The sequence below is a fragment of the Haliaeetus leucocephalus genome, unplaced genomic scaffold (genome assembly GCF_000737465.1).
Source record: "Haliaeetus leucocephalus isolate CR32 unplaced genomic scaffold, Haliaeetus_leucocephalus-4.0 Scaffold964, whole genome shotgun sequence".
Taxonomy (NCBI): Eukaryota; Metazoa; Chordata; class Aves; order Accipitriformes; family Accipitridae; genus Haliaeetus; species Haliaeetus leucocephalus.
Genome location: NW_010973400.1, coordinates 2,220,647 through 2,243,970, shown reverse-complemented (window position 1 = coordinate 2,243,970; position 23,324 = coordinate 2,220,647). Strand labels below are relative to the sequence as shown.

The 23,324-nt window shown below is 40.1% G+C and overlaps 1 protein-coding gene across 1 annotated transcript in view; it reads right to left on the bottom strand.

Annotated features, from left to right (window-relative positions):
• The window catches only part of KLHL29 (kelch-like family member 29), a 250,799-nt gene that overhangs the window by 117,427 nt on the left and 110,048 nt on the right, over positions 1-23,324 (bottom strand). The window contains exon 4 of the mRNA XM_010584304.1: positions 443-534. Coding sequence (XP_010582606.1) covers positions 443-534 — 92 coding nt within the window. The remainder of the gene's footprint in view (positions 1-442; positions 535-23,324) is intronic.

The window sequence follows — 23,324 nt, the reverse complement described above, 5'->3', positions numbered from 1 at the left end:
ACAGACGTGAGACAGACTCAACTTCAGAGACTGTCACATTTAAAATTGTAACTTATTTAATTTCTGGGAACAAAGAAAGCCCAAAGGAACAAAGCCCTGAGAGTGGTCACCAATGTACTCATGCTGAAAATAGGTGTGGAGGACTAAAAGAGGCATTTTAACATCTCTACAAAGATAAAATAATGCATTAAAGACTTTTTAAAAAGTCTAATAAAGTATGCTGGAAAAATCGAATGAGATGTTAAGACGCATGCATATTTTCTTGTAGAAAACTCCTCCAAATGCATTTTCTCTAATGACTTTGTCCCACTTCCTCAGGGTTGGTGTCACAGTACTATCAGCAACCCTAGTGATGGGAAAGGAGGGGAAGACTAAGCACAGGCTGTGCCTGCTTTTTTCCTGATGTGGGCACTGAAGAACATGCTGCACTGGACAAGGCTACCTGAAACTCCGGTCCCCTCAACCCCTTGGGCAATTCTTGCTGTGTACTTGACATCGATTCCCATGTCCAGCTTGGGTTTCATTAAAGGGATGCTGAGAAGGAGAATGAAAAACAGCTTCAGCCATTTGCCAGTTTTAAAAATAAAAAAATAAAACAAATGAGACAGGTAGGAGTAAGCAAGCCAAGTCAGTCCCCATTCTGGCCTTTTATTGCTAGGTTTATTGCCTTGGTATTTCATGAAATGCTTTTGAAAGTGGTGTACTTTAAAGTATAGCAAAATAAAAATGCTAATCAATAGTCTCTCTATAGGAGCAACTACCTTATGCCAATTAAAGTGCCTTAGAGAAAAAGAGACTTCTAAAAACCAATTTTACATCTTACAGTGGGTTTCGAGGTGGGAGAGGGGCCGAAATCCAATTTCCCCTAAGGGAAGATTAGCCAAACACGATTTAACAGCAAGGTCTGCATGTAAAAGGATGCGGCTAATATGCCTGTCTAGCTGCCATGTTGTAAGCCAAGCTAACGGCATTATAGAATCTATTAGGGCGTCACACACAAATGTTACGGTTTGATCAATTCCCACTGCTGGCAGTGGTTTTTTAGTTTTGAAAGCAGAAAAAAAAAAATTCTTACATGAAATAACATGCCATTGCAATGTTTGACTGCCTGCTTCTGTTGCACTTAAAACTACCGAGGAGGAACGTTTGGAGAATTCTGGCTACTAAAATGAGCTACAAAATCCACTATTTCATACCATGTGAAAACGCAATATATTTTGCAAGCACAGTGACAGTTTACTAGATGCCTCATAAAAACAAAGCCATGAGACAGTGTCTGTGATGAACAGCCCATAACCAATACCCCGATAAGGATGCAACAAGTGAGGGTTTTATGAAAACTGGCTTTAGTTTATGGAAAAGAGAAGGACTAGAAAAACTGGATGTGTAAAGTATATAAAATTGTGTACAGTACAAAGTCTGTAAAAATAAAATAAGCTAAGTCTGCCATACCTCCCTCTAGCGGTTAATTCACAGAAATGATGGCGGTCAGTATACAGTCATTTATTTAATTTGGGCAAAGAGCCAGGATTTGAAGTTAAAGGTTCAGCTTCTCTACTGGCAGATGATATTACAGAGGATGTTGTCCATCTGACGCTGTCCATATGTGGGCTGAAGGAACAGCATGCTGTCATTCTTAGCCCTAATGAATCAGGAAGATTTGATGGAAAGCATCATAGAGACTCTATAAAGTAAGGGGTAATAAGCAGAATTTGCAACAGAACAAAAAATAAACCATTTTAAGAGTGAGTATGGGAGAAAAGCAAAAAAACCCCCCGCAAATGACCCAATGAAACAACCCACAAAAGCATGCACTGAGAGGAAGGAAGATCGCATTTACTTGGAACTCAAGAATAGGAGTTTGTAAGCATGGGCTCCCTGAGGATACATCTGTACTAGTAATTTCAACATTGCCAGGGAATACTCTCCTGCACTAGAACTCAGTTGTCTCTGCCACTCACGTGGTTTCGGTCTGGGCCAAATAACATTCTCCCAACAGGACAGGGACCATTCCCAACCGACTATTTACACACAGGCACCCTCTCTTAATGAGTACGTGAGTTTAACAAGGATGCTGGCTGTTCTGTGCCAGCTGGATCTCTGTACAGGGGACTCATCTCATGTACTTAGTGTAGATGCGGTCTGAGGGGCTTAATTCACCCAACATATGACTTCAGCATCAAACATACCAGCTTCTCAGATGGGAACATATAGGATGTCTAACGGGCTTGCACATGAGAAGAGAGTGTCTATTAGATTTGTGTTCTGGGCAGAAGACCCAAGAAAAAAATATTCCCAGCATTTTTTTCATCTCTCTAAGAACCTGATTTGCCAACAGAGAGCAAACGGGTCCTGGAGGGCAAACTGTGCACAATTCAGACAGCAGCCAAAGGGAAATTTTCAAAGAAGAGATTTAAAGTAGCTCTGTGACTAGTTGAAAGTTATGCTTTTCCCTACCTAATTTTAATTTTAAGGAACTGTTCAAAAATTTAGACTCATAGAACCACAGAATAATTTAGGTTGGGAGGGACCTCTGAACTGTTCAGATAACTTCTAACAGAAATACAGAAGCCCAAGCCTTGCATTTTGGAAGAAGAACGTGAAATCCGAAATAACCATAAACCACCTCTTCCCCTTAACTATCGATAAGATGAATGAGGAAACTTAAGACCTGCAAGGCAGTCTGCAAGAAGTACCAGGCTTATAGCTCAGCATCCAAACGTCACACCCCTATCCCAAGCCAGTTGCTAAAATCTACTCTACAATCAACAGAAAAGATGGCCAGCCCTCTAGCAATGCCTCTTTCTCCACTGACGACAGGTGAAGACCAGTTGGTGAGCTATCCAAGAGCTAACAGTATATGTGGAAAAGCTACGACCAGCACTTAGAAACAGATTCAAGGACCTAATCATAATTTTCCCTGCTGTAGCTGAAGTAGTTGAAGTCTCACTTAACAGTGTGGGGGCTGGCTCTGCAAATGCTTTTGACCAGGTATGGCAATTTAGGAAGGATATAGTCCCACCAGCTTTAGTGAAAAGCCGCATTCCTGGCTGCAAGACATGGGAGGCACTCATAAATCACAGACTGCTTGGTGCAGTGACCTTTTACTTTTTCTTTTCTTGTTCTAAATGTTATCTGTAAAGTATTTGTATGTAAATAAAAACAATGTAACAACAGTGTAACAGAGCAGCTGTACAAAATAAACCAAGATAATTTGCAGGCAAGGTGTAAAAGTTGGTAGAGGCTGCAATTTTGATGGCCCTGCTAGGGATTATTACACTGAAGTTTGTCTGAGTGGCTTCATAAAGAAGCTCCTAAAATACTCTAATTTACTAAAGTCCTTGTTCCTTTCCTTATACCTGGTTCAATATATAAAGCTGTAATTTAACTCTTTCTGATGTTGCCCACAGGGTCTCTGAGATGATTATGCTGGAGAAAATGGAAAATATTACAAATATGAGAGTTAAAAGCCAGCTGTTTTACAATTATGCAGGCCAGCATCCAAGGTATCAAAAGATTAAAAACTATGTATCTTTAAAAAGTCTTCTCTAAGGCAAACTTGGGAGAAAGATAACAAATAGCCATTCTGACCAACTGGGAAATATTTTACACATTCTGGAAATCGAGCTGATGAATCAAGCTTGCAAAAGCAAACAAACCTCAACTGGGTTTATTTAAGCTTCCAAGCAGACAGACACATGCAGGCACATCCGCCTTTGGAGGAACAACAAACCAGAGATTACTACTATTTACATATGGCAGTGCCTCGAGGTTCAGTCAAGGATCAGACACCCACTGTGGGAACTGCTGTCAGGACACACGGTAGGAAGGTGGTCCGTTCCTTCCAACATTTGTGATTTATTGGCCCAAACTTGCAGCAGATGTGGAGGTTGTGAACGGAGAGCATGATGCCTGCTCAGCATTGCCCATTCCTGGGCCTGGGTTACACTCAACAGAAAGGTCAAGACATAGGGAATGAGGCAAACGTAAAGTGAGATGGTTGCTGTACAGTAAGCCGAGTAATCTTTATTTCCATCCAAGTGTTGTCCTTGAAATGGAAAGGAACACCCTCCTCTTGAACTCTGGATGCTATCTTGATTGTATGGCCGAGAGGCGGTTAGTGAAACCCTGTATGGATGGTTGGAGACAGAAGTGATCTGTGCAGTGTTGTGATGCTGCTTTCACCTGCAGATCCTCTGTGTTAAAGCGAACCCTAAGCCACCTTTAGGACCATGCCCACTATTCCCTCTCCTTGCATGCTGTTTGACACCTGGTCTGTTTTTCTCTCTTTCCAAGCTTCCTTTTTTGTCTCCTGTCTAATTGATTCCAAGCTTGACCAGCTTTGGAATTAATTTAACTGCATGATATCATCTCCACGACAGGCTCAGCCAGCTTGAGCTGCCGCAGCCCAGTGTGAAGGAGAAAGGGTGGGAGGAGAAGAGAGTGTGCTGGCCAGATGTCCTCCCAGAACGGAGAGGTAAGCCAGGGCCAGAGGCTGTGGCATACCTGTGTGCCGTGAGCCTCTCTCTTGCGGACGTGTGCAGCATGAGAATAAAGCAAAACAGGAGTTTCTCTCTTCCTCCCCGTTCTTTCCTCTTGCTTTCCTTTGTTGTGTTTGTCTGAAGAATAGGAATAATCTTCCAATCTGTAGCTGAGCCTCCTCAACTTCACATTGTTCCCTTTCTCTACGAGGATGTCTGGCACCACCTGAAAGGTGGCTAAGCAAAGGGTTTTGCTTTTTTGTTCCTTTTTAACAGTCCTCCAGCTAAAGCAAAAGGAACACTCAGACTCTTCAATAAAGGAGCCCTGTAAATGCCTGGGTGAAATTAAAGTACTGCAGATTATCAGAATGAAAAATATTATCTTTCAGGTTGTCCTTCCTTTTGCTTTACTTGCTGATCTCAGTAGAAGATTAGAGAAGGTTGAATGTCCTTTTCAAATTCCATCTGTGTTAAAGCTGTATTGCTTCATATTTAAGCTTTTCACAGCATTTTTGCTATTAAAAGTGCTACAAAGAATCAAGTCAAATTAAGGACAACACATCTCAGCAATTATAAATGACTCGCAGTGAGAGACAGGGTCCTTGCATGCTACTCCAAAACATTCCAGAAGTGACACATATTAGTACAGTCAATGCCAACCACGTGTCCGGCATTATCTGGGGCTGATGTAGTGTGCTACTGTAGGTGCCATCACGGACAACAGAGAAAACAGAGGGTGTAAAAGCCTCTGATTCTCGAACACCTGAGGGCCCTTTTCACCAAGAATTTTCGTTACGGCTAGATTCCTGTCTCCCTCTTTCCCTTTCCAGTTGGATGTGGCATTCTCCATTTCCTATATTTAACCACTGCTGCCCGGCAGCTGCTGCCTTTCCCCCAGGAGCCAGTCAGCTGCGCGAATTCTAAGAAAAGTGTTTAGAGCCCAACAGGTGCTGGATCTTGCCGACTTGCATCCTTTGGTGCCAAATGGCTGCAGGCTGCTACCCAGCTCTCTAGAACAGACACTTGCAGAGCTGCTTTGATTTACAATTCTCTTGAGCTGGCTTTGGTTTGGGTAGGCAACTCAACAAAACTGAACAAATTCCCAGGTACACAAACAGAAAACTTGGAGGACCTAAGCTGCTGGTGATGCTCTTGAGTTTTCTTCCTGTCTTCCTTTGGCACAGCACAGCTATGACTTCCCGTCTTTCACTACAGGTCATAAATTCCAGAGAGGAAGTATTCTGTGGCCCCTGGTATGTATTGGCACATAAGGCAAGTGATCCTTGAACTCTCTCTCCCAAACTACGTTTCGCACATGGTTACTTGTGATTGCAGAAGATTGGACACAATGACCCAGGAGGCCCCTCCTAGCCTTGCATTTCTAAAACTTGCTGCAATCCAAGCAAATAAATAAGAAAAATAACTCAGCAATCTTGCAGCTTCCTCCAAAAGAAAAAAAGACCCTGGTTCTTGTACTCTCCCTCTCCTGTTCTTTCTGTTTTGACTGGATCCCTATTTATACACCTACGCATTTTAATATACATATGGTCTTTTAATGAAGACTTCTGTCCTTCGGCCAATTTCTGGCATCTGCATGATTTTTCCGACAGTGCCACCAGCTGCATCCCCAGCTGCTTAAAAGCACACGTATTTGGGGCCACCACCACTATGGTCCTCCCGGCCATTTACAGGATCCACCACAGGAAGGCAGTGGCTCTGAGTATCTGTTGGTTTCTGAGACACTACATGAGGATGAAAAGAAACCGTGTTGGTATATAAGGGTCATTTGTATGAAGGTAAGTGAATCAGCATGTGCAGTTCAGAACACGCTGAGGCCAGAGAGAGGCAGTTTCACCAGGGATTCCTGGAAGGCAAGCTAGGAAAAAGGAATTTCAAGTAAGATGAAATATTTTTTCATTATTAAACAAGTTAACAATAAACATAGCCTTAGGAAGGCGTATGTTTAAACAATTTGGAGCAGGCAAGATTCTCAGTGCAAATCAGTGAAGGTTCATTGCTTTCATTACATTGCTGATGGTTTACACCAACTGAAGAGCTGCCCACTGTGCATAATTTCTCTGGACCGGGGTGGAAAAACCATTAGGTTACATGCTCTTTTAATTGCTAATGAAACTGCAATCAAGACTACTTCCAACTGGATTTTAAAATTATTTGGTTTCTTTTTAAAATCAGCAAGGAGCTAGACTCTTCTAACACAGCTGAAGAAAGTTTTTATAGCACCAGTAGGTTAGTCGCAACAGATATTGCACTGCCAGCCACAGCAAAGATTTAACATAGGAGAAATGCTAATAGGTCTATAATTCTTTGAGGTAAAAGTCTACCATCATTTCATAAGAAGGTGATGTTATTGTACATACTGACTGCAGCTCCTTCTGCTTTGCTATAGATAGCTACTGTACTTAAAGTGGACATTAATGCTAATTTACAATGAAACGCTGGCTGAATTACGTATCACATCCCCATGAGACTATAATGAACTCCCCATAATTAATATTATTAATCATGGGCCTAGCACAGGGGGCACATATCATGCATTTCATGTTCAAGGTTCTTATTAATAAACATCTCCATTTTCCCAGCTGATGCTAACAGCCTGCCAGAACTCCTTCTATCATTCAAACCTGTCCCAGCTTTATAACCCATAATAGAGCTCAGCTCTGCGTAGCTATCTCTTCTCTCAGACTTGGGGTGGTCAGCACTTTGCAGGAGTCACTAGGCAACCTGCATGACGTATCAAAGCTCTGTTTTCACCGAAACAATTCTACAATAAATCTGCATGGGGTCAACGGGGCCCGAGAAGCGACCCCTACAACCCCATGCGGCGAGACATGAAACACTGAAGATCTGATTCAAACGCTGTAGAAAAAGGAAGTTCAAAACTGAGGTTCTACTTTGATTTTAACTCTCGCTGATACGCATGGGTCCGTGCAGTAAGTCAGCGGCCCAAAACTATCATACCATCATGGCTATACTTATTTCTGAGACCCAGTTTTGCTGCAGCAGATAACTTTTAAACTGCCACTATCAAAATCTTTCAACGCCATGAACTGAACAAACTCCAGATCCTTTTCTCCCAGCTGCCTATAGTTTCCATCAGAGGTGAACAATATTTTTCATGTATAGCTTTTTGTACTTTATCCTTCCTCTGGCTTCTTCTTTTTACTTTTTAATGGTGATGTGAAGTTAAATAATAAAAATGTCACTCAATTCCCTGTTCTTTTATGAAAAATCATAGTAACCTCTGCTGAAGGTAGCTCTACACTCCATATCATTGACAAGATAATGGTTTCATTAATGTGTACTTTGGGACCCTACGCTTACATATCTGTGGCATGACTCCTCTGGAGTTGCTATGGTCTGTGACAACGCCTGCTTGAGGAGCTGGGAATCTGTGGAATCCAGAACAGCTCTGCGCATCAAGACTTTTTCTTACATAAATACCTCATTTACAAAACTAATTTTTTTTCCCCAGTCCAAGTTATTATTCCAATACAACTCCTAGTCTGGACACAATTATACTGGCTTACAGGTGCGATCATACTATCACTCTCAATTTTTCTTCTTTACTCCTTCCAGAAAAAGTTATTCTAAGCATCTTTATAACACTGCAATTGCATCTACACTGAGGAGCTGTGCTCTTCTCACTAGACAACTAGTGGGCCCTTCTCAGCCCTTGAATGCCAGGGATGGACGGAGTGTGGGTTTTTCAGTGCACAGACTGGGAAGGACCATCCAAGCCCTTACCTGAGCTGCAATAAACAAACAAACAATTTCATTCCTGAGCTTTTTTTTGTGTCTGCTATCCATTTCTAAGATGCTATTTTTTCAGCAGCTGAGAAAGGCTGTCTGGCTCTGTTTCCCAATCCTGGTTTTAAATGAAGAGGGCCCTGCTGTTGAGAAACAGGAGAGCTCTGATCTCACACCTGCTCTATCTGAGGAATCTGCAATGGCTGTTGACTGCTGGGACTCCTGCATCAGTGCTGAAAATGATCTGGCAGGATAAAAAAGCACAGCTACAGTGCAGTCAGGACCAAGGAAGTACTGTCAGTTAGGCCGAGACTTCATCTCAGACATGCATTCTGCCGTGGTGTTAAAAATGGCAGCAACCCAAAGCGTGGCGAGCTAAACTGTCTCTGTAAGGACCCATAGCTGACAACTGCTGTCACTCTCCTGTAGCGCAAACCTCCTGGCCAGCACTCATTTGCCTGTTGCTGCTGACCAACACAGTTTGCTTATGAGTTTTTTGGGGGTATTTGCAGTGTTTCAAGCGTTCAAACCGACCATTTTCTCTACTCTCTGACATCCTTCCAATAAACTGAACCGCAGAATAACCTAAAATCTGCCAGAATATATACAGAGTTTTTTAATCTGTCCTACATCTCCCAAAATGCCTCACTGAAATGAAAATCTGTTTATAGGAAGAAGAAAAAAAAAAGAAATCCAAATGTTGGAAAGGAAAGTGTGAGAAAAGGGTGGGAGAGAGGGAAGTGGGTGAAGACAAGTTGTGTCTTAAAAAGTACAACTGTTATTCCCTCTTCTTTCCTTCCTTCATCCTGTCCTGTGGGCATGTGGGCTAATTAGCATGACTCGTACATGCCTACCATCGTATTACATAGGATTTATTACACACAACTCTTTGTTGAGAATTCTGCCTGTGTGGGAAGTAGCTGAATAAAAGAAAATAATGATGAAAGTCGCAACTTTCTAAGTCTAACTTTTCCTGCTTTACTAGGAGCTGGCACCAGCTGTACAAGTCAATGAAAATTAACCTTCCCCCCTACCCCTTGGATATCCAGTAAACTCAGATTTGATCCGGATGTTCTGATTTCCACGCAACTAAAATGCAATCAAATGCTTGATTTTGGGGGATAGATTTGCTTAAATTGTATTAATTCACAAGGATAAACACAATTAGTAGAGCTCATTAGCTTGCAAAATGTAATTTATTTTCTTGAATATACCCATTTCCTTGGATGAAGAGCTCCATTAGCTTTATTATATTTGCAAAGCTTATATAAAAATCCAAACCATGGCAACAAAGAGAAAATTGTTACTACACAGTCACAGCAGTCACTTTTCCATGTTAAATAAGTTTGGCATTTATTTATATTTAAATGAGAATATCTACCACTATCAAGACCAGGATATGGGGCAAGTACTTATACAGAATATAATTAAAACTAATTCAAGCAACAAATGTGGCCTGAAATTAAAATACCCCCCCCCAACTTCTCTAACTGAAAAATGATTCAATGTTCTCCCTCAAAACCCCTGCTTATAATCGCTTAATTATCATAACCAGCAATAGTAAAGGGACTCTAGCCATTTACAGTCTCATAAGATGGGTCTGTATTCAGGCACGTCTGGTTTGCTTAGTGCTGTGCTTTAATTTCACTGTAATATAAAGGCTAGAGAGTGGAGAAAATGAATACATGGCAAAGTACCTGTCATTACTTGTATCATATCACCAAGGTATTCTACATGCACAATATGAAAGCGGCCGGTGCAATTTTCATACTGTTATCATTTTTGATATTATACTGTCTAAAAGCAGTGACACACAAAAGAAATGCTTTTATCATTTTCAATGCGGGGATGATACTAATTACATCATCTGTCATCATTATACAGCTAAACAAAACTTTTCTTTCATAGAAAACTGCCATTTAGCAAATTAACGGGTAATGACCCATAATATACAGAAGATTGAAATTTGGGAATTACATTCACATTAGTTTGTTTTCTGCTTTCCCCTCAATTTTATTCCCTGATACATCACGAAAAAGGAAGAGAGATGGAGAATTTCTCCAACTATCTAATTTGCCAATAGCCCTACCATCCTTTTGGAAATTGGTGCAGGATCATCTCCATCCATATCAATGCATAGTTTGGTTCTACTTAATGATACAAACTGTCTGCCAAGCCAGCAAAAGCCAGATGTTACTACACTGATGCACGAAAAAACCTGCCGCTGGGGCCAGATTTTCAAAATTAAGACATGAAACAATGAGCCTACATTTGCTTGCAAATAATGGATGGATGCTTGGAAACCAGGTACTGGAACGTGTGTTGCCTCCTAAAGCCTGACCAGGTCACGTAAGATGATGACACGTAGGAGGTACCCAAGATGTTCCAACAAGGAACCCAGCAGTAAGGCCAGGTTAGGGTAAATACCTCTCCAAGGGCCCTCCTGCTGCCTGGACACTACTTCGTACCTGATATAACGTTGCAATGAGCTGTACTGTGGGAAACATTCACTATTAAAAGAGAGATCTAGAGGGATTACAAGAGGCACAAGCCATTGTGCATGAGCCCTTAGCTCAAACTCCCATGCTTTTGGGAAAGAAGAAGAATAAAAAGACTTCATTTTTCATTGTATCTGATCATGCTATGTTCCTCAACATAGAAGCAGAAATAAAATGTAGGATAGTAGGTGGATAATAGTCCAGATTTTAGATGTGATGTACTTACTACCAAGACCATGTGGCAAGTCCATCTAAATCCACGACATTTTAGCCAGATCTTTGCTCAGTCTGAACTTCTGCTATTTCCTTTCATCATGCACACGCTACAATGTGAGGAAAACTAAAAGGGAAATTCCACGGTGAATTAAGAATAAAAATAACAGCAAAGACCAGGGAATTTGCTATGAACTCGCCAGGTCAGTGGAAGTTTCAGTCACCAGTAGGTGCTTCAGATACCCAGTAAGAGCAACTGAACATGTGGCCTTTAATTCCCATCATCCACATCAGGGTGTTTAGGACTTTTCTCTTGCCCGTAAAATGATTTCCTGACTTAAGTGAAATTCTGAACTAAATGTATCTGTAAAGTAAGGAGGAGTTCTCAGTTCCAATTTATCATTGTTAAAGTGGATTAAAGGATTTTTTATTAGTAACACTTAGAGCTCACTTGTTCATGCACCTGGAGACTTCTACCAGAGGAAACCTTCCCCAGCAGACAGCCTGGCCAAATCAAAAGCTGAAAATGAGCGTGTGATGAGCACATTACACAGGCTGATGAGGACCGTGATGAGCTGGGAATTAGTGAGGAAACCTTTGAGAAAAGACCAAGCGCTGGTGGAAACAGCGTACACAGCACTCTTTTTCTGAGTCACTGCTGAACCAAAAAGCTCAAGTACCCTGCGGGACACCATGCTACTGCAAGTGATGTCTCCTGAATGGGGTATGTAAGCCTCTCTCTTAACCTTAACCCTCTTAGTAGGCCTTAATATATTCAACAGTATAAGACAGCACTGGAAATTATGTGAGATAACAGTGTAAGTAGCAGTTTAATAAACCATGAATCAAAACCGTTGACAATATATGCCCAAATTAGCTTTAGTTATGCTAATGAAAATGATGCCTGGTAAAACACTGGATGTATGACATTCAGAAGTAGCTTTCCATGGGCAGATGAGGAAAGATGTGTTTGCTTACTGCACCTAGATCAACATGTTTCAGTGTTAATAGGCAAATATTGTATCAATTTTAGGTAATTTTAAACCAATAATATCAAAATACACTCTTAATACAATGACAGTAATATAATACAAGGGTTGCACTTTGTTATATTGTACTTCTGTCAGTGAAGCTGTGTTCATGCTGAAGTGTCCATCTGCTGAGACTCTTGACCCTACTCCTGAAACTTAGGATGGGATTCAGGTTATGATAAGATATTTAAATTCAAGTGCATTCAAGTTGGTTAGGTGTATAAGCTCCTCTAACATCTATGGAAACCTAATTAGTGCAGTCAACAGAGCCAAGAGTGATGCAACTGGGCAACCACAGGAGCTCAGTGCAGTTGCTGACACACTGGTCCCTGATGCTCTTTGACACGTTCTGGGGTAGCCAAGACCCCAACAATTAGCCAGCACCTGTGGAAGAGCTGTACCCTGCCAGTACCAAGAGACCACATGAGAGGTACTATGGCCTTAGGATAAACATGGCCCTAGCTGCCCATGTTTAAATGACAGAGTGACATGCTTACTTTCTAAATTTAGATAAGTCAGGGAAGAAATCTTACCTAACAGACCTGACTGCTCGTTAGGGTTCTTTAAAATAAGAGTTTTCAGTTTTGAATATACATGATTCTTCTTTCTCATCTACTGACCACATAATAACACTCAACAATGTTGTCATGTCTTTTCGTTATTACGATGACTTTTTTTTACATATTCTGTTGTGCATTTAAGATTTTAAGTAAAAAGTCTCTTCATCTGTTTTTGGGAGGTAGGTTCAAGGTAGGTTCCTTGAACTCTCCTGGTTCTGAGTTCATGGCTGATAGACAACTACCAACCCGGCCAAACACTCTCTCATTTTTCTTCCTTCCAAACTTGAAATATTAATTTCAGTGTCTTGGCATAGTTCCAGACTATGTAATTATAATCCAGATCCAGACTGGGTAATTATAAATTATATCCTTAAACCCACCTCTCCTATGCCATTTGCATGCAATACGGCTACCCTTTTTTCTGTCGTAAACACACAGCGTGGTCCCACTCTACTCCAGGGCTGGCTACCTCCCACTGCAGCGTGAAGCTATCTTAAAAACCCAACATTGCTCTCAGTGCGTTCAAAGGGGTAGGAACCAGCCAATGTTACTAACGCAATAAATGCAAAAGGACTTTGTATATTTGCAATAGGCTCCTTCTCTTAACTATCTATTAAAATATATTTTGATGTTTAGAATTTGTCTTCTAAATATGTTAACACATTACTTCCAGGCACTTCTATAGAGCTTCATTATATAAGTAGCCCTTCTCCACTTTCTTTAAAACACAAAAAGAAGACTCAGTATCAGGAAATACCAAATCTTACTGAAATACTGAATCTAGCACTCCAACATCCAAGAATTTGGATAAAAATCTATGCTAAAATAATTTCCTGGCTTTAGTAAAATTCGTAATTGAGTTTACCCTTAAAGCCAAGAGGTATTCTCAGCACCACTTTATCTCTGTGAAAGTGAATTAAAGCATCCCTGACTGATAACACCTAGATTCACTGCACATGGTTTGCCTGTATGGCAGTTTTGAGAGAAAGGAAAAAAAAAAGTAAAGTAATAATGGCTTATCCAAAGGTATAAGGGGCACTTCTAGGGAAGGACTGTGGAACTCACGGTCTCACAGAATAAGATCTTATTGGTGTGGGGCTTCAACAGATTGACTCTTCTTGTAACATACTCAATTTCTACTCGTGAGCAGATTTGACTGTCCTTGAATACCTGATCTTTGGACAGGATGTCAAATTTGTTTTTACCATTCTAGCAAGTAAAACACATGAAGAACCGTGTTATTCTGGAGCTGAAGGAACATAACCCCTGTTCTTGCTACATTTATACAAATGAAAGAGAGATTCCTGTATTTCTTCAGAGTGCAAGGATTCTCTGCATACTGATGGTTAAATATCTGCATCTGTCTAAATCTGAAATCACTTGACTGATTCCTGCTGGAGGTACCTGCTATCCATCTAGCAAAAGTTCTTCTGAAATGCTCCTGAAAAGTGCTTTTCTATTTGGATGCTCAATATGGCTTCCAAATCAGAGCTCTAACCATCTTACAGAAGTATAAAAAAAACCCCTCAAAGAAATGCACTGTTCATAAAACAGCACAGTTTGGCCATGATGGGAGTATATTTAGCAGAAAAACATCTCAACCCCAGCAAATTCAGCCATCTAGAAAATTCACATCTGTAACAAAGTCCGCACAGCATGCAGGAAAAGGCAAAGAGCAGAATCTCCTATTTCCTAGGTGACAGGCAATAGGAACCTACTAGCACTGCTCCTCCACCTATTTTCCACAGGATGGTAGTGTTTTGTGCAAAATGATCCTTGCTTTAAAGAACATCCACAGCTTGGGGATGCAAGGAACATTTCCCTCTTCATTCACAAGGAAAAGGTCACACAGAGGAGCTGGGCTTGATGTTGGATTTGGATCCTCTGTAAATCAGTCAGACTGAACAGGAGTGTCAACCCACATTTCTCTTAAAAACTCTTCCATTTTAGCCAATTTTGTCTTTTTCATACCATCTTCCTCATTCTCACCCAAATACTTCAGTGTGCAGATTGATGGACAAAACACATTTTGTCTTCCTCTGAAACACCAGAGGAATCATGAATAAAAACATAATGTTCTCTTTAATCCTACATTCTTGGTTTTTTTTGATGTTGCAATGCCAATGAAAATTGTGCATAATATAATGTACAAAGTCTTCAGGCAAACCCTCCAATCTGTTTTAGCTCCTTCAAAAGTATTACACAGTCATACTGTGCAAACTTGACTAAGTATCTTGGCAACTTGTCTAGTCAAATGCTTCTGACTTAATTGTCAGTACACATAGGTGTATGTATATATTACTGTCTATACTCCTGGTCAAATACTTATCTTGAGCTTCCTGATTTTGTCAGCAGCCCAAGGATTTTTCCAGTACAGTGGTAAGCATGTACAACACTATACGCTGTAATTTTCTGAATTTAATGTGACAAAATTTCATGAAGCTATTACTTGTACATCTAGATGATGGAAGTTTTGTCTATGAGTAAACTTATGTGCCTCCTTCCTAGTGATGATTTCATCACTAGATTTCATATCTAGTCTGGGAATCTAATGTAATGATTTGTAAATATTAAGATGGAACTATATACAAATACCTTGCTATCCTCACTTGGTACAACTAGAAACCTGAATATATGCACAACACAAAGCAGACTGAATGCAACAAGCTTAACCATCCTACTATGTGGAAAGAACTACGCAGCATATCTTTGTGACAATGTACAGGAACACAACATACAGAAACAAGTACGTCCATTGCTGGGAAGAATTTTCTTGCATGTACCATTCAAATTTGTCCTGGTTTCAGCTGGGATAGAGTTAATTTTCTTTCTAGTAGCTGGTATAGTGCTATGTTTTTGTGTTAGGTATGAGAAGAATGCTAGCAACAACGGAAAACATCAGTGTTATCAAGTAGTGTTTATATCAAGTCAATGAGTTTTCAGCTTCTGATGCCCTGCCAGCAAGAAGGCTAGAGGGGCACAAGAAGTTGGGAGGGGACACAGCCAGGACAGCTGACCTAAACTGGCCAGAGGGATATTCCATACCGTGTGATGTCATGCCCAGTATAAAAAGGGGGGGAGTTGGCCGGGAGGGTGGGGGACCGCTGCTCGGGAACTAACTGGGCATTGGTCCGCGAGGCATGAGCAATTGCACTGTGCATCACTTGTTTTGTATATTCCAATTCTTTATTATTATTATAATTTTATTATTGTTATTATTATTTTTGTTTCCTTTCTGTCTTATTAAACTGTTCTTATCTCAACACATGAGTTTTCCTTTTTTTCCTGATTCTCTCCCCTATCCCACTGGGTGGGGGAGGTGAGTGAGAGGCTGCATGGTGCTTAGTCACTGGCTGGGGTTAAACCATGACAAAATTGTTGCCCAAATTATTTCCTACTTAAACAATGAAAGAAAAACTAAAGGAAAGAAAGCATTAATACAAATGCTTGTGAACTTAAAAAACACAAATCATTCCTCTCCTCATAGTATGTATCCTGTGAACATAGAAGACATCTGAAACAAGCAGATTTGTGGGATGTTACACCAAAACTAGTTTCCTGACAGTTATTCTTGCTTTTGCTTCAGCCAAAGTCCTTGTATCTTTAGTCTTACAAAATATGCACATCAGTTATTTACAGACAAACAGTTAATTTTTTAAAAAAATTATGCCCATAAAAGCACCTTGAAGATGCTTGTTATTATTATTATTATTATTGACTGCAGTAAAAAGCCCAGCCTTGCCGTGGGACAGTGGAGCTTATCATCAGCAATCTCAAGGCACAGCAGGGTAAAAAAAGCTGCTATTTGGAAATGTTTGTGTTTCACAAATGTGTTTAGATTTTTTAAATCTAACATGGGACAGAATCATTCTCATTCTGAATGCAATGAGACATAAATGACTCTTCTTCATTCAGAGTTCAGGCACTGCTCCATGGAGCACTGCCGATTACAAAAAAATTTCCACTTTCTTGTGGGGAAACCAAAAACCATTTGCAATTTAATAAATCCACTGGTCTGGAGATTTCTGGAGAACACAGAACAGCCCATTTTGAGAACATTTAAGCATATGCACAAATGCACAGTCTGGCTCCTGATGGACCCAGCTCGTTTAGTTTGGACTGAGCATGACGTCCCCATTCTCTGCTGACTCTCTGCAGTAGCTATAACTTGACAATCCATTTTTTAAGTCATGACAGCAAAAGAAGTGGAATTATCCTGCTGTGAAAAGGAAGAAACCTTAGTGGGAAATTCAAGGAAAGGCCAAACTTGTAGAGAGAACTGAATATTCAGGAAAGGTAGCTCTAAGGTGGCTCCAGGCATATGAGGACAGCGTGAAAGGGAACAGGTAAGTTTCCCGTTGCATCCAAAGGGTTGGATGCAGACAAGGGTTGCATCCAAATATGTGTCAGGAGTTGAACAAGACAGAGGACCGAGGGAAGACAAGGTCAGAGAAATCAGAAATTAACCATAAGGAGTTCTGAAAGGAAAACAGAGACTCTGCAAGCATAACTTTCAGAACAACTACATGCAGTTCCAGCTCTCTGCAAGGGATTTCTGGAGCAGCATTTGGATGGATGTATAGATAGCCTACCTGGAAATTTGGGCTGAGTTGCCCCTTATGTATTCTGTGCCCAAAGGGGAGCCTAGATTTTGGTTATTATGCAGCCCCCAAGAATTTTGCACTTCGTGAGTACAGCTTTTTGTGGACGGGAGAGAAAATAGTAATTCCACAGAACTCTGCCTCCTCTCAGGCTTATTTTGAATGCATTTAGTGGCCACTGTCATGAACAAAACTGTATTTGTTAAGAAACCACATTCTAAGCAAACCATGTCTTAGACTTCAGGGTGGGAAGAAACTCAAGAAATCTTCAAATGTATCATTGTCTAATCACATAAGTGGATCTGCAAGTGATGACATAATATCACATAACAGAGCAAAATCAAAGTTCTTCAGCTCTGTACTTTCAAGAACAGATGAACAACAGTTGCAAATCTGGTGCTTATTTAAAAAAACAGCTATGAACAAAAGCAGCATGGAGCAGATGACTTTTTAGAGCAGTTTCAGGGAGTTTTAACACACTTTAGCAACCCCACACTTTTTTTTACAATAACCCTCATAAAGTATTGGTAGTGGTCAGAGGCTCTTGCTCCAGCTGAAACTTGGAAGTCTCAAGTCACTCATATACTGAGAGCTGCCAATCAAAAGAGAATTTGATGACCTTCTTTATGCTGTATGTTTAGCAATGCAATGTTCTAGGATTATTACAAGTCCTCTTTGACTCTTCAGTACACTAAATCACTGTCTGTCATGACCTCACCGATAGTGGCATTAAAAGACAGGGCAGGAATTACTGAAAATACTCCACCTGGAACACAAAAAGGTGAAATGTATTTCAGTCTCACTCAAGCGATGGCTTACATACCCTCATCAACTTTGCAATTCCATTAAGATTATTCTAATGACAGAAAACTGTAATTAATCTTGAAAAAGGATTTGATTTTAGAGGACCTGTTCAAGCAGTTTGCTTTAAGTTGATGTACAATGCTAACAGACTTAGATGCTAACCTAATTGTCCTTCAAGAAATAGGAGATAGAATGCACTCATTTCCATTGTAGACTTCCTTCCCCACGACTATATGCATACATATTCTCATATATAGATATACATGTACACACACATACTAAAATTTTATGTCTAATTTTATATCCATAATTTTTATAATCCATCTATTTATCTATCTACCTATCTGTACCTATGGATACAAAAATAAGGGAGATTTTCCTAAGGTTACACAGACCCTGTATTCTGGCGCAAGGCAGAGAACTGAAACCAGGCTTTCTAGAGTCCTCATCACACAATATCCTTTAATTAACGTTATTAGAGTTCCAAAGGCTAGGTTGCACTTTAAATTTAAACACCCCCCCCTGCCCCCCAGCATTCATGTCTAGAACTAGGTACACTCACAGAATTGCAGGTCAAGCTGAAATCCCTTTGAAAATTCAGCCTTTTGTGAAGAAAAAGTTGATGGTTATTGACAAAATGTTGTAGTCTGCCTTGTTACTATTCATGATTAAGGAAAGTAAATATTGTCTGAGGTCTAATGAGAATTCCAATGCAATAAAGTCAAGTGTGAAAGGTGCAATCAATAAGTGATGATGCAACTGTATTCGTTTGTAGTTTTGTTATTGTTTAGTTCATCGTATTTGGTCATGCTTGAAAATGAAGTGTTAAGAAATTAGTGCTACAAGGATTAACATTCAGATTTTATTTCTGATATTGTTATGTTTCTACAGTCATTACATTCTGAACGCTAATTAGCATCTGATTTCTTTTCCCACAAGTTAAGGACTGCAAACCAAAGAATTATAGAACAAAAATACTATGGAAACAAACATCAATATTATCCATGAACATCCACAAATTAAAAACCATGATGTCCATGGCTAATTTTACACTGCAGGAGAAAGTACTGCAATGAAGAACTGTATTTTCCTCATTTTTTGTGTTAGCCACTATGCTTCAAAGTATATCAAGTTTATGAAGAAAGTGTCTTTTCCAATGTGTAACAGATCTCAGAGTCCAAGCTGGAACGTTTATGTCCTACATATGGCAGGGCTATCCACCAAGGGTTCAGTTTTGGGTTTACTACAAGTCTTGGATATAAAGAAACATACTGCCATATGAAAAAGTCAAGGACTAAATCTCAGTTAGTCAGTTATTTCTGCAAGGAAACCAATCTCTTCTAGTCCTTCATCAATTTCTCTCTCTTTTGGCTCAACTGGATTGGCAGGCACATAGACATTGGTCTCTGTCACTGTGCCATGGCATGGGATACTGGTACCTTGTGGCAGAAACCAAAGGGATGTTTTCTGTCCCTCTGTCTTCCCTGAAGGCACGTTGTACAAGTGACAATTTGTGCTGGAACATCATCTAGCCTGAAGATACTGAAATTATGTTTGAATATTATTTGCAACCCTGTATTTTCTGAAGAAGCCACACAAAAATTTGGCTATGCGAACTTCATTGGATCTTCACTGAATATGTTCACAATGAACATCTTCATGTTTCTGAATATTCTGCTTTATTAATTCCCCTGGCACTTAATCTTCAGATTATAGAGCAAGACTTAGGACATGGATAGAAAACAAGGGCTGATTCTGTTCTAAAATATTAGGTTAGATGTCTGTGCTAAGTTGACATGGCTTTTGAAGTCAGCTGGGAGTATTTGGCATAAATCCTGTCCAAAGGGAATTACAGGCCAAACCAGACACCTCTCAAAATGGCTGTTGATTGTGTATGGTGAAAGATCCCATTCATTTTGTAAGAAAGCTCTACAGTTCTTCACACATTGCTAAAAGCAGTAATTACTTTGAAACATTATTTATGTCTCTCATAATGTGACTGCTTTATAAATTCACCAAGTAAATGGATCATGTAGCTAAACTTAACATTCGTATTTAGCATATTACAGAAGCAGTAAAAAAATCCCTTCACAGAATATAACCCATCCAGACCAAGAAGATTCTCTAATCCATGCAAAAATTATTTTCTTACAAGTAGTTTCAATGGAATTAGGTAGGAATTAGCTATGACACTGTAAAGAGAATGACAGATCTGTTTTATATCACGGTTCTTATTGTCAAAATGTATTTTTTGCAGAGCCATGGAAATGACTTGACTCTTTCCGTCACGTAAGTGAGATCTCTTGACCTATTGCAAATGAAATGGCATACTACCACTGACTTTAAGTTTTGGCAACTTATTTGTTTACTTTTTTGTTTAGAAACAGCCAAGTAAGAAACCTAGTTCTGCATGAGTACTGTATAATATGGCCTAAACATGTACACAGCCAAATGGAAGATAATTATGGGAAATAAAACATGAAGTTTCAAATCAGCTCCCTAATAAAGTCTAAAAATATAAGAAACCCTATCATATTAACCAGCAAGAACTGTTCTTTTACTTAAGGGATAGTTGAGTAATTATTCAAACCTGTACAAGACTGGATTGTCAAGTGAAATAATAATACAGAGTATCTCAGGATAATGAGATAGATCTTAAGGCCATTAGCAGCGGCTCTTATTATAATGCTGGCCAAGGCTCCCCAAGAAAGAGAGAGAATATTTAAATGAAACTTGTAGAGAACTAGTTTGAACTTGTATATTTGAACAGCTTAGTACTGTCTCATAGTTTCCCTTCCTTCCTGGAGAGAAAGGTGCCTATCATGTAAGACTGTGAAATCAGTCAGGCTTTAGAGACTGAAATCCCTGAGGGCAGAAATTAAAACAAAAAATAATTTGAAAATTGAACCACACTGAAATCCATACAGTTTATAAAAAGAATCTTATCCTAGCAAGGTTTTAAGGTCTGGTTAGACACCCAGTTGTCTTCTTTTTCCCGATTCTTTCTCTCTCATTCAAAACAACCAAACCCAACATAGATCTTCTCTGACTTTAGGTTTGACAAGAAGAATTATACCTTTAGACATACGGGCTTTTAAGATTGGAAATGGAGGAAGAGATTATTTATTCTCTATAAAATAGGTCCTGCTTATGAGACTTTTGTGTATGCATGCTTCGTTATCTTACATTTGTTTGTTTTTAACCACTACAGAAACAGGAATAATTCAATAGCTGATGGTCATAAAGAAGCTAGCTAATCCCTGGGAAAACAGTTGTCTAGCTTGCAGTTTATAAGGTACAGTATGGCTAATGTGTCAGCAGTTGTCGTGGATTAGAAATGCGGCTTGTTTTAATATTCTCCTACAAGCCTCTCTTAGGTACAAAGGTTTCCAAATACCAGACCAGAGCTAGGTCTGGCACACCTGGCATAATCCAGTGAGGAACTCTCCTCACCTTAATGAACGCCTCCTCGGTTGACTGTACTCAGTGGCTCTCGGACAATTAGACTAGACTAGAGTTTACAGCAGTTTAAGCAACAATGCTGACTAAGACTTTGCAAATCAAATACTAAAAGACTGATTAAATATTTTACGATCTTTTTACTTAGGCTTTGATTTGAAGTTTACTTCATCTGCTAGCCAGAGATATGCTGAAGGTTAATTGATGGGAGAAGAGTAAGTAACAGCTGATGCTGCTGCCCCTAAGTATGCAAGGCATTTAAGAGTATTCCTAACCTCAAGTGTGCAGTCACTGACATGCTCATTTGTCTCACTAGGTTAGTGTCACTAGGGCTCAGATATGTGATCAAATTACCGCAGTGAAAGTGGTTTAAGCTTATGTGTTTTTCCTTGTATTGTATATTTGCACGTCTCCAGTGACACCAAGTAATCCTTTAAATTGTGTTAATTTGATCATGTATCTGAGTATCCAGTGCAGTAAATTGGGATAGGTGGCTATGAAAAGTGGAGATGATGCCTTTTAGAAGACAAATAGCTTCCATGAAGAAGAGAGACATTCAGCAGAACCACTACAGCTCAGCCTACCCTTTTCTCCTTCTACAAAATAAAGGGTTTGTAACCCGAACTGACAAACTGCTTTTGTGGATTTTGATTTTTTTTTTTTTTTTTTAAAGGGAAAGAATTAACAAAACTCTTATAAAGCAACTGTTGGTCAATTTTTGGCTACCTGACTGGGCCGGTATCATTTAAAGCCCATCTAGATCTTAAAGAAAAATTCAGAAGCTCACCATCCAGCAAGCGTTCTCATCATATTTGGGGCTTGGAGTTGAAAATTTAAAAGCAGTCTAAATATTTAGCTTTAGAAAAGTACTGCTCAGCTTGTGCCTGAACTCCTTTTCAAGAGATGTTTGGTAAGGATTTGCACATACCAAAGTACAATTTACGTAATAAGCAGGAAGAGTTATTGGACTAATCATTTTTAATAGAGATTCCTTGTCTTTAATACAGAGCTACACAATAGAACTTAATAGCTTGTGGCAAGTAAATAATTTACACATGGATTGTGTCTGAATACAAATGTATACATAAAAAATCACAGACTTAATGAAGCCTTTGGGGCGTTTTTTTTTAAATCAATTTAATTGATTTTGCTGATAGGTCTGCATTTATATTTTTGTAAGCTACATTTCGCTTTACCTGTGCATGTGGCACAGTCCTGACTTTTAAGGGAGGCAGGGAAAACTCTGCAAATGAAATTAGAAACTGAGTATGCAGAGCGTAGGTATTTTTGAAGCGTCTAGGGTAAGACACTCAGAAATAACACTCCAACATGACCCAGCGGTGTGGCTCATCTAAAAACTACTTATCAGAAAAGGTCAACCTCTCAGCAGTGCTCATGACTGTTCAGGGTGTTTTGCAGCATTTGAGCCCAACGAAGCCGGTAATGAAGAGTTTTCCCCTTAACGCTGAACGTTTTGGGCTGTTCAGCTTCAGTCAGCAGGGTTACTTTGCATTTGGCTTGGGCTTCTACTATAGCGGGGAGAAGACAACGGTTGAAGAAGAAGGTTAGTTTTGTGACTAATGCACAAGCGAAGCCAGAAGGGAAGTGGTCGGATGGAAACATGGGTGCGTGTTTCAAAGGGAGAGGCACGGGGTGGTGGCTGCCTTATCATCGGGAGCACCAGCTTATCTGACGGGCCCGAAAGCCCTTTATTCACTACAAAATACGCCCACAGCTCGTCCTCCCTCTTTCCAACGCGCTGCTTTTTGTCGTCGTTAACTCGTAAAAGCCACGCATCAAAGGCCAGCACGGAGACAGATGCCGGAGCCGGGCCGGCGGGCCCGAGGAGAGCGGCGGGGAGGCCCGGGGGTCCGCCGCCGTCCTCGGCCCCGCTGCCCGCCCCTGCCCG